Source organism: Muntiacus reevesi, chromosome 19 (assembly GCF_963930625.1).
Source record: "Muntiacus reevesi chromosome 19, mMunRee1.1, whole genome shotgun sequence".
Taxonomy (NCBI): Eukaryota; Metazoa; Chordata; class Mammalia; order Artiodactyla; family Cervidae; genus Muntiacus; species Muntiacus reevesi.
In genome coordinates, this window is record NC_089267.1 from 7,309,561 (window position 1) to 7,325,946 (window position 16,386).

The window sequence follows — 16,386 nt, forward strand, 5'->3', positions numbered from 1 at the left end:
GACAATGATTTTCTCTTTGAAGGATATACATGTAAATAATTTCTGATAGTGGTTCTACTTTTACTACTTCCTCTATTTCAATAGAAAAATATGTGTCAGGAAGTAATGTATGTTCTGTGATTGGTGATATAGCTAAGGAATCAGAGAAGCAAGCAGTTACCACATCCACAAAACCAGTGTCCTCTGGTTAATGTGGATTCCTGAGTATCTAGATAGCAGAAGCTGAATTAGATGCATACCCTCCCCGTGTGCTGACTGAACAGCTGCCAGCTCCTGGAGGACATGACTTGTCCTAACAGAACCATATTCTGAATTTCTCACTTCATTGCCCTATATACCATTTTGCTTTACCTAAAGACAGCTCTTTCTTTTCCATCTTCTTGATTTTACTGATTCTCAGTGCTTTGCTTTCTATAAAACTCATGCAAATAAATGGAAAAATTCTGTGTCTCCATGTCCTTTTAAGCAATAACACAGTGCTGCATTCTCAGTGAGGTTCTTTGGACTCCAGGTGTATCTCAGCTACCCTATCAAAAAAATGAGAGTTAGACCCAGGCATAGCTGTCATAGCTGTTTTTAAGTATCATTTAAAAATACTAAAATATTCTTGAAAACATTAAGAAGTGTGGAGAACATGCAGCAAACAATTCCTGTTACTGAGCTGCATATTATTTTCAATGACATCCTCCCCTTAGGTGGTGTATTATACTTTCAGGGATTATAAAGATGTTTATTTGTTAAAAGATATACAGAAAGGGCTCCTACTCACTATTCTGTTTTAGTGACCTGTCAGAGATAGGAGTGTGGAAAGATTTACCTCTACCAGAATCCTACTTCCCTTAGAATGCATTCCTGAGCTTTATAAGATGTGGCTCTTCCCAAGCAGTGCTTGAATTATAGGCAAGATATAAATATAAATTAGTCTTTATATCTATGTGACCTATCTTATGTGCCCTATAAGATGTGGGTCACATCAGGTGTTTTGGGAATGTTCTTAGGAATTCCCAAAATCTGTTTGTGCAGTTATTTAACCATTACAATTAAAAGTGGGATGGAAGTGGAGGATAAGTTTAGCAAAACCCAGGTCTTTTTAAGGTAATGCCTTTACATATAAAATTTCAGAAACAGAGGCTTTGTAATGTCAATTGAGCAGTCTCTCTCCTCTCCATGTGCAAGAACTCAAGGCTCTCAATCACTGGAGGATACGACAGAAGGACTTGCCCTGGAACTTATGACCCAGAGCCCTGGAAATGTTGGAACAGTGACAAGGAGGTCACTGCCCTTCTCCGCGTCCTTTGAAGCTTTGTCTACAAGCTTGCTTTTCCTCTACAGACAAGAGGACATTTTTGTTTCAAGAGGGCTATGAAAGGTACAGGAAAGTTAAGAGGTTCCCAGATTAGGAATTTACTGTGAAATATGAGGTCTAAACATCTGAACACTTCAAAGAAAAGAAAGTGAAGTAGCCGTGTTATTTCTGGTGTGTGTCTGTGTATGCGTGCATGCTCAGTCATCACTTCAGTCATGTCCAGCTTTTTTGCAGCCCCAAAGAACTGTAGCCCATCAGGCTCCTCTGTCCATGGTATTATCACAGCAAGGAAACTGGAGTGGGTTGCTTTTTCCTTTTCCAGGGGCTCTTCCTGACCCAGGAATCGAACTGAAACTGCGTCTCCTGTGGCTCCTGCATTGGCAGGCAGATGCTTTACCACTTGAGCCAGCTGGGAAGCCCCTGTTTTGTGTCCATGATTCTACAAATGTAACGTGGATTAAAAATTATGAGGATTGGCGGGAGTAGTTGTTAGAATGTCTGCTCCTAGGTTAAGCCCCAATCTCAAAGTTCCTAAAGCCAAGGAACCTACCTTTTTAATCAACATCCTGGGGGATTCTAGAGTAAGTTCAGAGAAAACACCTTGAAAACATTAAGATAACAAGAGCATAATTAAGATTTCATGTGAATTGAATTTATTCAGAACTTAAAAACTCCAAGGAAGACTTGAAGTAACTTGGTCAAAATTCATGTTTATTATGACTATCATCTTTTCTGTAAACAAGCTCCTTCAGGTATTTGTTTAAATATCATCTTATTGGTTCAGTTCTGTTCAGTTCAGTCACTCGGTCTTGTCCGACTATTTGGAACCCCATGGACTGCAGCACGCCAGGCCTCCCTGTCCATCACCAACTCTTGGAAATTAGTCAAACTCATGTCCATTGAGTCAGTGATACCATCCAACCATCTCATCCTCTGTTGTCCCCTTCTCCTCCTGCCTTCAATCTTTCCCAGCATCAGGGTCTTTTCAAATAAGTTAACTCTTCGCATCAGGTGGCCAAAGTATTGGAGTTTCAACTTCAACATCAGTCCTTCCAATAAATATTCAGGACTGATTTCCTTTAGGATGGACTGGTTGGGTCTTCTTGCCATCCAAGGGACTCCCAAGAGTCTTCTCCAACACCACAGTTCAAAAGCATCAATTCTTCAGTGCTCGGCTTTCTTTACAGTCCAACTCTCACATCCATACATGACTACTGGAAAAACCATAGCCTTGACTAGACAGACCTTTATTGGCAAGCCTTATTGGTTAAGCCTTCTCAATATACAAAATTGCAATCCATTCACTTCCCAGTCTTTCCCACTCAGTGTGATCTACTTTTCAATGCAGCACATTTGCCACCTAGCATATTATGTATTTCCTTGGGTTCTTCTTTGTCTCTCTGCCTTCCCCCTTCATTACAGGTAAGTCTGTGAGGCAAAGGCTTTGTTTTGTTCAATGCTGTGTTCCCAGTGCCTCCAAGTTATCCTGAATGTAACAGATATTTGCTAAGTGGTTTTTGCATGAGTCAATGAATTTGTTCATCATCTTGGCTCTCTCCTGACTTCTCTTTGTGAGAGTGATTTACCATTGTGAGATGTACTGAAAATACTACATAGGTAGGGAAAAAAAAAAGACTTGGATGAGAGTTTTCAAAAAGAAAAGGAAGTCATTTATAAATGTCATTCTCGGATAATTCTGTGGGGTAGGACTAGAAAAGATGTCTAAATTCCCCATTTTACAAACAGGAAAATAGGGAAGTTATGCAAGACCAAAGGAAAAGAGGACCATGTATAGAAACACATAGACAAAGACAATGATGTATTATAATGTTAAGTAGATTTACAGAGAGCCCCTCATTCATGATTTTTCACCTTTTGATGGTGGGAATGTGATAGGCATTCAGTAGGAACCACACTTAGGATTTTGAATTTCAGTCTTTTGCTAGACTAGAGATAACGCAGTTACTCTCTTGTGATGCTGGGCGGTGGTCCACAGGTCCCAACCAGCCACACAATCATGAGGGTGAATGACAGATATAGCCATTCTGTACCCATAAAGCCATCTTGATTTTACTTTCAATATAGGAGGCTTTGCATGAGATGATTTTGCCCAAATTTTGGCTAGTGTGTTGTGAGCACATTTAAGGTAGACTAGGTTAAGCAATGATGTTCGACAGGTTTGGTGTATGAAATACGTTGTCACTACAGTATTTTCAGCTTGCAATGGGTTTATCAGAATGTAAACCCCTCATCATCAGTCAAGGATGCTCTGTACTGATATGCTTGATGTTGAGACAGAGGAAAGAAGTAAAAGAAAATATCAAAGACTATTAAAGATAGTACAAGTGATGTGTTTAGAACATCTATGGTTATTAGAAAATGTGAATCTTGGTACACTTTTCAAATGCTTGAAATTGAGTGAATGGTAATGTTTAACTCAACTGTACTGTTCAACTTTACAGTTTTGCATGGAGTCAGGAGACACTTTTTTTGGCCAGAAATTTGTTTTTAAAGAACAGCATATTCTTTGCAAAAGTTTTCAAATATATTCAGTTTTAATATTTTAAGTGTCAGTTATATTTATATTGACAGCTCTATAGATGAATTTATAGTCCATTTGGCTCATTTACCAGACAATCTTTGTTTTCTTCAGTTCAGTTCAGTTCAGTCACTCAGTCATGTCCGACTCTTTGCGACCCCATGAACTCCAGCACGCCAGGCCTCCCTGTCTATCACCAACTCCCGGAGTTTACTCAAACTCATGTCCATCGAGTCAGTGATGCCATCCAACCATCTCATCCTCTGCCATACCCTTCTCCTCCTGCCCTCAATCTTTCCCAGCATCAGGGTCTTCTCAAATGAGTCAGCTGTTTGCATCAGGTGGCCAGAGAACTGGAGTTTCAGCTTCAGCATCAGTCCTTCCAATGCACACCCAAGACTGATCTCCTTTAGGATGGACTGGTTTGGATCTCCTTGCAGTTCAAGGGACTCTCAAGAGTCTTCTCCAACACCACAGTTCAAAAGCATCAATTCTTTGGTGCTCAGCTTTCTTCAGAGTCCAACTTTCACATCCATACATGACCACTGGAAAAACTAAAGCCTTGACTAAATGGACCATTGTTGGCAAAGTAACGTCTCTGCTTTTTAATATTCTGTCTAGATTGGTCATAACTTTCCTTCCAAGGAGTAAGCATCTCTTAGTTTCATGGCTGCAATCACCATCTGCAGTGATTTTGGAGCCCAGAAAAATAAAGTCTGACACTGCTTCCACAGTTTCCCCATCTATTTCCCATGAAGTGATGGGACCAGATGCCATGATCTTGGTTTTCTGAATGTTGAGTTTTAAGCCAACTTTTTTTTTTTTTTTTTTTTTTTTTTTGATATTATTTTATTAGTTGGAGGCCAATCACTTTACAACATTTCAGTGGGTTTTGTCATACATTAACATGAATCAGCCATATAGTTACATGTATTCCCCATCCCGATCCCCCCTCCCACCTCCCTCCCCACCCGACTCCTCAGGGTCCTCCCAGTGCACCAGGCCCGAGCACCTGACTCATGTATCCCACCTGGGCTGGTGGTCCGTTTCACCATAGATAATATACATGCTGTTCTTTCAAAACATCCCACCCTCACGTTCTCCCCCAGAGTTCAAAAGTCTGTTCTGTATTTCTGTGTCTCTTTTTCTGTTTTGCATATAGGGTTATCGCCACCATCTATCTAAATTCCGTATATATGTGTTAGTATACTGTAATGTTCTTTATCTTTCTGACTTACTTCACTCTGTATAATGGGCTCCAGTTTCATCCATCTCATTAGAACTGATTCAAATGAATTCTTTTTAACGGCTGAGTAATATTCCATGGTGTATATGTACCACAGCTTCCTATCCATTCGTCTGCTGATGGGCATCTAGGTTGCTTCCATGTCCTGGCTATTATAAACAGTGCTGCGATGAACATTGGGGTGCACGTGTCTCTTTCAGATCTGGATTCCTCAGTGTGTATGCCCAGAAGTGGTATTGCTGGGTCATATGGCAGTTCTATTTCCAGTTTTTTAAGAAATCTCCACACTGTTTTCCATAGTGGCTGTACTAGTTTGCATTCCCACCAACAGTGTAAGAGGGTTCCCTTTTCTCCACACCCTCTCCAGCATTTATTGCTTGTAGACTTTTGGATAGCAGCCATCCTGACTGGCGTGTAATGGTACCTCATTGTGGTTTTGATTTGCATTTCTCTGATGATGAGTGATGTTGAGCATCTTTTCATGTGTTTGTTAGCCATCTGTATGTCTTCTTTGGAGAAATGTCTGTTTAGTTCTTTGGCCCATTTTTTGATTGGGTCGTTTATTTTTCTGGAATTGAGCTTCAGGAGTTGCTTGTATATTTTTGAGATTAATCCTTTGTCTGTTTCCTCATTTGTTATTATTTTCTCCCAATCTGAGGGCTGTCTTTTCACCTTACTTATAGTTTCCTTTGTTGTGCAAAAGCTTTTAATTTTCATTAAGTCCCATTTGTTTATTTTTGCTTTTATTTCCAATATTCTGGGAGGTGGGTCATAGAAGATCTTGCTGTGATTTATGTCGGAGAGTGTTTTGCCTATGTTCTCCTCTAGGAGTTTTATAGTTTCTGGTCTTACATTTAGATCTTTAATCCATTTTGAGTTTATTTTTGTGTATGGTGTTAGGAAGTGTTCTAGTTTCATTCTTTTACAAGTGGTTAACCAGTTTTCCCAGCACCACTTGTTAAAGAGATTGTCTTTTTTCCATTGTATATCCTTGCCTCCTTTGTCAAAGATAAGCTGTCCATAGGTTCGTGGATTTATCTCTGGGCTTTCTATTCTGTTCCATTGATCTATATTTCTGTCTTTGTGCCAGTACCATACTGTCTTGATGACTGTGTTAAGCCAACTTTTTCACTCTCCTCTTTCACTTTCATCAAGAGGCTCTTTAGTTCTTCTTCACTATCTGCCATAAGGGTGGTGTCATCTGCATATCTGAGGTTATTGATATTTCTCCCGGCAATCTTAATTCCAGCTTGTGCTTCTTCCAGCCCAGCATTTCTCATGATGTACTCTGCATATAAGTTAAATAAGCAGGGTGACAATATACAGCCTTGACATACTCCTTTTCTTATTTGGAACCAGTCTGTTGTTCCATGTCCAGTTCTAACTGTTGCTTCCTGACCTGCATACAGGTTTCTCAAGAGGCAGGTTAGGGGGTCTGGTATTCCCATCTCTTTCAGAATTTTCCACAGTTTATTGTGATCCACAGTCAAAGCCTTTGGCGTAGTCAATAAAGCAGAAATAGATGTTTTTCTGGAACCCTCTTGCTTTTTCGATGATCCAGCGGATGTTGCCAGTTTGATCTCTGACTCCTCTGCCTTTTCTAAAACCAGCTTGAACATCTGGAAGTTCACACATTTCTTAAATCCACTTCTGTGAGTTAGTTCACAGCCTGACTGTTTTCCCTTGCTTCTGCCATTATATTTTGTTCCTCCACTCTGTCACGCTCACCATTTCCTGCTATTGATTTTCCACAAATTCCTCATAACAGATCTTACAGCAGAGTGCCTTTGAGAAAAGTATCTTAAAATTATAACAAATATTTTACAAGTGGTTTCTTTCAGCCATTATTTTTCCCATGTTTAGAATTCACTCATCATTGGTTTTTGCTTTGTTTACCATCTCACATTCTTATTCCTTAAGTGACTGGTCTGTTAAGGTACTAAGATTCCTCTGATCTGCTTCTTCTGCATATTATTATAAACTTCAGATGTTTATGTCACTGACCTCAGTCCACAGCCCCACAGGGTGACTGTTCTGGAATGAACGTTCACAGAGGCATATCTGTCCTTTGTGTAGGTCCCAGAATGTAAAGTAAAAAGCAAGATGGAGCAGTGCATATCAGAACCTATAATAATTCTCATGTGGATTGCTTCTAAATTTTCACAAGGACAGAGAGAGAGACAGGTATGAGCTCTAAGGGGTGAGGGTGAGGAAGGCAGGGGATGAAACTAAGGTTTGACAGAGCTATGGGTAAGAGTAGAAAAGGCATTTCTCACCTTTATACTTCCGTCCCAAAGTGAATGGAAGTTTTTTTAGAGGGGTAAAACAGAAGGCAATATGTAAACAATTAAGCCTCTATTCTGTATCTTTTTTAACTTTATTGTAACCTGTTATGAATTCTAATTATGAAATATTAATCTTATCATCAGTATCCTGTGCTGCTTTATATAGAGATTGACCTTAATCTCACTTGTCCATTCCTAAAGAAGTGAGCTCGAAAAGAGACACGTGCACCCCAATATTCATTGCAGCACTGTTTATAATAGCCAGGACATGGAAGCAACCTAGATGCCCATCAGCAGATGAATGGATAAGGAAGCTGTGGTACATATACACCATGGAATATTACTCAGCTGTTAAAAAGAATTCGTTTGAATCAGTTCTAATGAGATGGATGAAACTGGAGCCCATTATACAGAGTGAAGTAAGCCAGAAGGATAAAGAACATTACAGCATACTAACACATATATATGAAATTTAGAAAGATGGTAACAATAACCCTATATGCAAAAAAGAAAAAGAGACACAGAAGTTCAGAACCGACTTTTGAACTCTGTGGGAGAAGGTGAGGGTGGGATGTTTTGAAAAAACAGCATGTATATTATCTATGGTGAAACAGATCACCAGCCCAGGTGGGATGCATGAGACAAGTGCTCAGGCCTGGTGCACTGGGAGGACCCGGAGGGGTTGGGTGGAGAGGGAAATGGGAGGGGGGATCAGGATGGGGAATACGTGTAACTCTATGGCTGATTCATGTCGATGTATGACAAAACCCACTGAAATGTTGTGAAGTGATTAGCCTCCAACTAATAAAAAAAAATTAAAAAAAAAAAAAGAAGAAGTGAGCTCGACATAGAGGACCTGTACTTTCAAGGTTTTATGCTTACTGTCTATACCCAATGTGCACACTCCCATGCCCTTCACTGTAATATTCCAAGGATAATTTATTTTCTATAAATTGCCCTGAGTTCTTTTGAACAGAACTCTAGATATATATAAAATAACTTTTTTTTTTTTTTTTTTTTTTTTTTTTTTTTAAATATTATTTTATTAGTTGGAGGCCAATCACTTTACAACATTTCAGTGGGTTTTGTCATACATTGACATGAATCAGCCATATAGTTACATGTATTCCCCATCCATAAAATAACTTTATGATACTATATTGTGTTTCTGCTGAGGACTTGTTAGGAAGTCAGAAGCTGTATGAGAATTTCAGGTAAAACTAGAAAGGGTCTCATAGGACAGAGAAAGAAGCAAATTTGAAATGCCATCGCCTGTTCATCTCGTGAACATCTACATATCTCTGTCTTATGTAATGGCCAGATAAGAAGCCACTTTTGCCATGGAACTTTCTGTAATACAGGCCATGATGCACTGTCCATCATTTGTCCCCTGAAGAATAAATTATGACTAGAGATATTTCTTTTAAGCATGCCTCTGTTGTTATATGAACATTCCACATATTCCTCATCAATCTCTATAAGATTATAACCCATTTCAAGGAAGGGAATGTTTTTTATGCTCTGAGAGCATGGTTTATAGGTATGAGCATCTGATAAGAAGTAAGATACCTTAGAGATCTGGTCTATAAGGGATTCTGAAGAATGGTAACAGTGCTGAAATATGGGAGTTAGTCAGATGTCCCAATTAAAATGTTAATAAAATTGGGATCCGTTCAGTTCAGTCACTCAGTCATGTCTGACTCTTTGTGACCCCATGGACTAAAGTATGCCAGGCCTCTCTGTCCATCTCCAGCTCCTCGCGTTTACTCAAGCTCATGTCCATTAAGTCGGTGATGCCATCCAACCATCTCATTCTCTGCCATTCCCTTCTCCTGCCTTCAATCTTTTCCAGCATCAGGGTCTTTTTCTTTGAGTCAGTTCTTCACATCAGGTGGCCAAAGTATTAGAGTTTCAGGTTCAGCATCAGTCCTTCCAAGGAATACTCAGGACTGAATTCCTTTAGGTTGGACTGGTTGGATTCCTTGCAGTTCAAGGGATACATTTCACCAATTTTAGAATAATGAGCCAAAGTTGTGGGTTTTTTTTTTTTTCTTTTTCTAATAGAATTCTAGAATGGACATAGTGAACAGTACTTAGAGAGGCACTGTTTCCCAAAGAATTTGCCTAGATTTTGAAGATATTGCTTTGCCAGATCTACCCCAGTAATTATCTATTTGGAAACAAGACTGAGACCAAGTTCATAGCTGGCAGTCACCGAGGGAGCATGTCCACCTGCAGGAAGGTGCCTGTAGTCTGTTTCAGAACTGGAACCTTCACCTGTCTTGGCTTACTCATCATTTTGATATCAGTGACTTGTTGGGTAAGCCCATAGATACGATGTGTCTTCATCCTGCAGTGACACAAAGCTTAGAAGCAATCATGAGTATGTGGGAAGTCAAGATCAGGATTCAGAAATCTTTCCTGAGGGACTTCAATGTGTCAAGCTCGGGAGAAAGCTACCAAAATGTCCCATACATTGTTGGCATGGGTTGTTAAGAATATGGCACCTGTACTGGAGAGGCAAAGTTCCTCTTGGTCCTATGTGTGTATTACCGGTGTGTATTTTCCTGGGCACACTGTGAAGTATGCACTCCAGGAAATGAGTGTCGTGGAGAGTGAGCGAGCTTGAAAGCAGCAGAGTATGCTTATTAAAAAAAACAAGAGGATCTGTGGATAGCTCGAGATATCACAGAGAAGAATAATTATTGGTTTAGTTTCAAAGGGAACTATAAGGCCCAATGAATCTGACAGAAAAACAAAAAGTAAAACATTCCAACAATCAGAGCTCTTCAAAACTGTGTGCCTGGTAGATTATCCAACGTGGAAAACTCATTGTGTCATCCTGAAGGTCATAATGGCTGCTCAGTACATAATTATTAAACTAAATAAAAATGTAGTGTGTTTCCCCCAGAGCTTTATTAGATGTGATTCTGTTGGTTGTGCCCTGTTGGTTAAGAAAATATTGCAAGTCCACAGACTTTGGAAATGGTCTTGCCTTTTAGAAGCTACACCCCCAGAACCGGAATAGGACATGGCGGGGCGGGGGGGTGCCTAATACAGAATATTTCACTATGGTTTAACTACTGTAAGTATTTCTTAAAGGAAATAATCCAACAGTTAGTGTTTTAGAGAAAATAAAATCAAATGGAAATCATAAAAGTATTAAACCATGTTGTATATGAAAAAAAAGTATAAACATAGAAGTATAGACCATGTTGTATATGAAAGTTTCACTTATAATTTAAAAAAAATGAAATATGGGTTATGATATTTGGAATAGATATAAGTTTTCTTGAGTAGAATTTCATAAAATGAGCCATTAAACCTATGAGGAAGGACATGCAAATTTTTATGCAAAACAGAGGTGGGATCTTTAAAGTATTTTACTGCAAGATAAGAAATGTGCCATTCTGTTTGCATTTCACAGAATGCTTCAGTTTTTTAATGTATGTGCTCAAGATACATTTATTCTTTTTTTACTTTTAGGGCACTTTGAATCCGTATTGTGTGTTATGGGATGACTCAAAAACGTAAGTGACAAATGTGTTCTTCCATTACTTTGGGCTAAATATTCAAAGCACGTTAAGTTATTTCAGCTGTCTCTTGTCCACAGGAATATGATAAGTTAGTGGGATAGAGTCACACTCACTGAGAAGAGTCTCCTTTTTGAAGCTGCAGGATAGCATGATGAGTGTGTTTGTGTGTGTGATGATGCCATCAGGTTATATTCCAAGATGGGACTGCATTACCTAACGTGTAAGGCACATTGCCATGGGAATTCCATGAGGTTTTTAAAAAAGCTTTACTGTTTTAAAATTATAGTAACTCAAATGCTATTTCAACATTTTGCCCTAGTGATTCCGCTTAGCATAGCAGAATAAAATAGCAATCTCTATGGTCATTTAGCCAATACATTACTTGCATGACCTTGAATCTATTATCAGAGTAATGCAATATTTATATGGCCCTTCAAATTGTTTTCTTATGAGAATGCTGAGTGACATTTAATCTTCTTTTTCTATATTTTATGAATTCATGAAGACAAAAGAAAATAATTTCAATAAATAAGGATGAATCATTCTTCCATTTATTGCTTTGTCTATACAAGTAATTGCAATATATCTGGTCAAAATCATCTTAATATCATTGGTAATGCTATGAGATTTTAAGGTCTAAAAGAGCAGGGAAATCCATGATTAAGGCTTAATTAGACTCCCATACTTTAAGTACTTGTGTGAGTTTCAGTGTAGTAGCCAGATTATACAATCTTCTTTTTCTTTGTTTTGCATGGGTGGGAGATAAATGTCAGCCTCAAAAAGTAGTACCACCATGTGTATGCGGTCAGTAAACACACCACATTCTATGTATTCTAAGAATTTTCCCAGTGTTCTTCCCCCTTAATTGGATGTATATGATGTTACTTGTCTCCTATTTGTAGTTATTGGAGAGTTTAGAAGAGGGACGTTCTTAGATCTCTAGGTAAAAAACAAACCTTTTGGAAATGTGTTATTTCTTAGGATACTGATGTAAGTTAAAATAGTATTTGTGTGGGTGAAAAACCAATGGTGTGAATCATGGTGTTTTCCTTTTTTTCTTTAGATTCAGATATTCTAGGATCCTCTTTTCCTAGAAACCTTAGTGCATAAAGAGAGTCTCAACTTGCCCTGGTAATAACATGAGTTGGAAACTCTCATTGATGTGATTTTTTTTTTCTTTTTAAAACCACATAAAGAAATCCATTGTAGTAAAATTTTTACAATATTTTCTCTTTACCAATAGCCAGAGAAGATGTTCATAGTATATTCTAAGTCACTGTTTAGTATGTTGTATAGCCAAGGGAAATATAAAAGTCTACAAAAAAAAATGTAAACTAATTGTTTTCTGCTCAAGAAAAGCATGCCATCTTACACACATGATTACAGGCATTTGCATATTTCCCTGAATAATAAACAACTTTTGTTTAGCTTCATTATCTTTTTAGTGGGTAGAATGTGTTTCTATATTGATCCAAGTAGGAGAATGCACTGATTATTCCAAAAGACCTTTGGGACTTACAGGAATATTATAGAAAAAGTGGCATTCCCTTATTTTATGTTTCTCTTGGTTTGCGTTCTCAGTTTTTCTAAGGTGTTAAGTTTAATTTATGGAACTATTGGTGCTTGAGGTCAGCATTGACTTTACAAATCAATCACATTCTGATTTCTCTAACATCTACTGACTCTTAGCCATCACAAAGAACATGTCTTGGTTTTACAAACTTCAACTGTGTAGTTGTCCTTGAAGAAAACTATTCAGTGAGAGGAGGTGTGTTTAGCTGCCTTTCAAATCATCTTATCTCCAGAGATCAGTGCAGTTCATGTTTCCTTGATGTATCTGAAGAGTGATCAAAAATCTTTCTTCTGTGACAGAAATTCCATCCTGTCACACTTTTTAACAGACTGCTTCATCATTAAATAGTTTTTCTGGGTGAGTTTGAAACAATGACGGTTAAGACAATTTTTTTTGTTGTTTCTTCACATCTGTTCTTCTATTTTGATCATGTTCACATACTCAATAGTTTTATCAATGCAGTGATGTTAACTTTGAGCATAAGACACTAAGCATAGTTAATAATGAAGAGATATGGCTCTTGATTTTTTTTATCAGAAAAGGATTGATCTAAATGATGTTTTCAAGATTGCAGTAGCACAGTTGAAATTAGAAGTCAGTTTTTTTAAATTTTGGTGTAAGTAATCAAATTACCTTAAATTTTTATTAAGATGTGTTTCACATGCAACATTATGTTAGTTTCAGGTATGAAACATAATGATTCCATATTTGCTTACACTGCTAAATAACCACCATCATAAGTCTAGTTACTATCTGTCACCAATGTTGTTTTGTTTTTTAGTCACTAAGTAATGTGTGACTCTTTTGTGACCCCATAGAAGGTAGCCCGCCAGGCTACTCTGTCCTTGGAATTTCCCAAGCAAGAATACTGGAGTGGGTTGCAATTTCTTTCTCCAGGGGATCTTCCAAACCCAGGAATCGAACCCATGTCTCCTGGTTAGAAGTATATTCTTTACCTCCAAGCCATCTGAGAAACCATCTGTCACCATTATGTAGTTACAAACTTCTTTTTCTTATGATGAGAAAGTGGGATGAAGAAGATAGGGAAAACCACTAGACCACTCAGGTATGACCTAAATCAAATTCCTTATGATTACACAGTGGAAGTGAGAAATAGATTCAAGGGATTAGATCTGATAGAGTGCCTGAAGAACTATGGACTGAGGTTTGTGACATTGTACAGGAGACAGAGATCAAGACCATCCCCAGGAAAAAGAAATGCAAAAAGGCAAAATGGTTGTCTGAGGAGGCCTTACAAATAGCTGAGAAAAGAAGAGAAGCTAAAGGCAAAGGAGAAAAGGAAAGATATACCCATTTGAATGCAGAGTTCCAAGTAATAGCAAGGAGAGATAAAAAAGCCTTCCTCTGAGATCAATGCAAAGAAATAGAGGAAAACAATAGAAAGGGCAAGACTAGAGATCTCTTCAAGAAAATTAGAGCTACCAAGGGAGCATTTTATCCAAAGATGGGCACAATAAAGGACAGAAATGGTGTGGACCTAACAGAAGCAGAAGATATTAAAGAGGTGACGAGACTACACAGACGAACTATACATAAAAGATCTTCACGACCCAGATAACCACGATGGTGTGATCACTCACCTAGAGCCAGACATCCTAGAATGTGAAGTCAAGTGGGCCTCAGGAAGCATCACTATGAACAAAGCTAATGGAGAGGATGGAATTCCAGTTGAGCTATTTCAAATCCTAAAAAATGATGCGCTGAAAGTGCTGCACTCAATATGCCAACAAATCTGGAAAACTCAGCAGTGGCCACAGGACTGGAAAGGTCAGTTTTCATTCGAATCCCTAAGAAAGGCAATGCCAAAGAATGTTAAAAATACCACTCAATTGCACTCATCTCACACACTAGCAAAGTAATGCTCAAAATTCTCCAAGCCAGTCTTCACAGTACTTGAACCGTGAACTTCCACATGTTCAAGCTGGATTTAGAAAAGGCAGAGGAACCAGAGATCAAATTGCCAACATCTGCTGAATCATTGAAAAAGCAAGAGAGCTCCAGAAAAGCATCTACTTTTGCCTTATTGGCTATGCCAAAGCCTTTGACTCTGTGGTTCACAGCAAACTGTAGAAAATTCTTATAAAGATGGGAATACCAGTCCACCTTACCTACCTCCTGAGAAATCTGTTTGCAGGTCAAGATGCAACAGTTAGAACTGGACGTGAAACCATAGACTAGTTCCAAATAGGAAAAGGAATACGTCAATGCTGTATATTGTCACTCTGCTTATCTAACTTATATGCAGAGTACATTGTGAGAAATGCTGGGCTGAATGAAGCACAAGCTGGAATCAAGATTGCTAGGAGAAATATCAATAACCTCAGGTACACAGATGACACTACCCTTATAGCAGAAAGTGAAGAAGAACTAAAGAGCCTCTTGATGAAAGTAAAAGAGGAGAGTGAAAAAGTTGGCTTAAAACTCAACATTCAAAAAACTGAGATCATGGCATCTGGTCCCATCACTTCATGGCAAATAGATAGGGAAACCATGGAAACAGTGGCTGACTTTATTTTTCTGGGCTCCAAAATCACTGAAGATGATGACTACAGCCATGAAATTAAAAGACACTTGCTTCTTTGTGTCTGACCCAAGGAATAACTTGAAAATATTTTGTTCACATCAGAAAAAGGCTTGTTTTAGTTACAAAAATACTTCTTTTTACACTTGTGTGATTGATAATTTGCACATTTTTGAGGCTACTCCAAATTTGGATTTTTGGGTGTTGAATCTTGTGTTGATGACATTCCCTAGAAAATCCATAAGACGTCCTTTAATCTGAAGCTATAATATTTATCCTGTTCTCAGCAACACCATTTGTTGCTAACGGGTCTGTGAAATATTATGTTTGTTCTCAGAAAATGTTTTAAAGATTCATTTTTTCTTTATTTTATTTGTTTTATTTATTTATTTAAGTATTATATTAGTTTCAGTAGTACAGCACAGTGATACAACATTTTAATAGACTGTACTCTATTAAAATTTATTATAAAATAATGGCAATACTTCCCTGTACTGTACAAACTGTCCTCATTACTTATTATTTTGTACACAATAGTTTGTATCTCTTAATCTTGTACCCCAATCTTGTGGTCCTCTCATCCCTCTTCTCACTGGTAACCACTAGTTCTCTGTGAGTCTCTGTTATATGCATATAATTGGATTTATTTTTTATATTTCATATATAAATGAAAACAGAGTTCTTTGTCTGACTAATTTCACTAAGCATAATGCCATCTAGGTCCACTCACATTGTTGCAAATGGCAATTTTCATTCTTTTTCATGACTGAGTAATATTTCAGTATTTCATTGTTCACATCTTCTTTATCCATTCGTCTGTCAATGAACTTGTTGCTGTTGTTTAGTTGCTAAGTCATGTCCAGCTCTTTGCAACCCAATGGCCTACATCCCACCAGGCTCCTCTGTCCATGCGATTTCCCAGACAAGAATACTGGAGTGGGTTTCCATTTTCTTCTCCAGGGGATCCTCCCATGCCAGGGATCAGACCTGTGTCTCCTACATTGGCAGGCAGACTCTTTACCACTGAACCATCAGGGAGGCCCTTGATGTGTATGTAGGTTGCTTCTGTGTCTTTGCTATTATTTATATCATTGCTATGAACATTTGTGCTGCCTGTATCTTCAAATTAGTGTTTTGGGCTTTTTTTTTTTTTTTTTGATACGTACCTAGGAGTGGAATTGTGGGATCATGTGGTAGTCTTATTTTTAGATTTTGGAGGAACTTCCATACTGTTTTCCATAGTTTCTGTACCACCTTACATTTCGACAACAGTGCACTAGGATTCCCTTTTCTCTACATCCTTAGCAGTTTGTTGTTTGTAGACTTTTTGATAATAAGCATTTTGAGAGGTATGAGGTA

The 16,386-nt window shown here is 38.1% G+C and overlaps 1 protein-coding gene across 1 annotated transcript in view; it reads left to right on the forward strand.

Moving 5' to 3' along the window:
• ADGRB3 (adhesion G protein-coupled receptor B3) overlaps positions 1-16,386 on the forward strand; it is an 844,067-nt gene that overhangs the window by 473,972 nt on the left and 353,709 nt on the right. Inside the window, exon 15 of the mRNA XM_065911328.1 lies at positions 10,863-10,906. Within this exon, the coding sequence (XP_065767400.1) occupies positions 10,863-10,906 (44 nt within the window). The remainder of the gene's footprint in view (positions 1-10,862; positions 10,907-16,386) is intronic.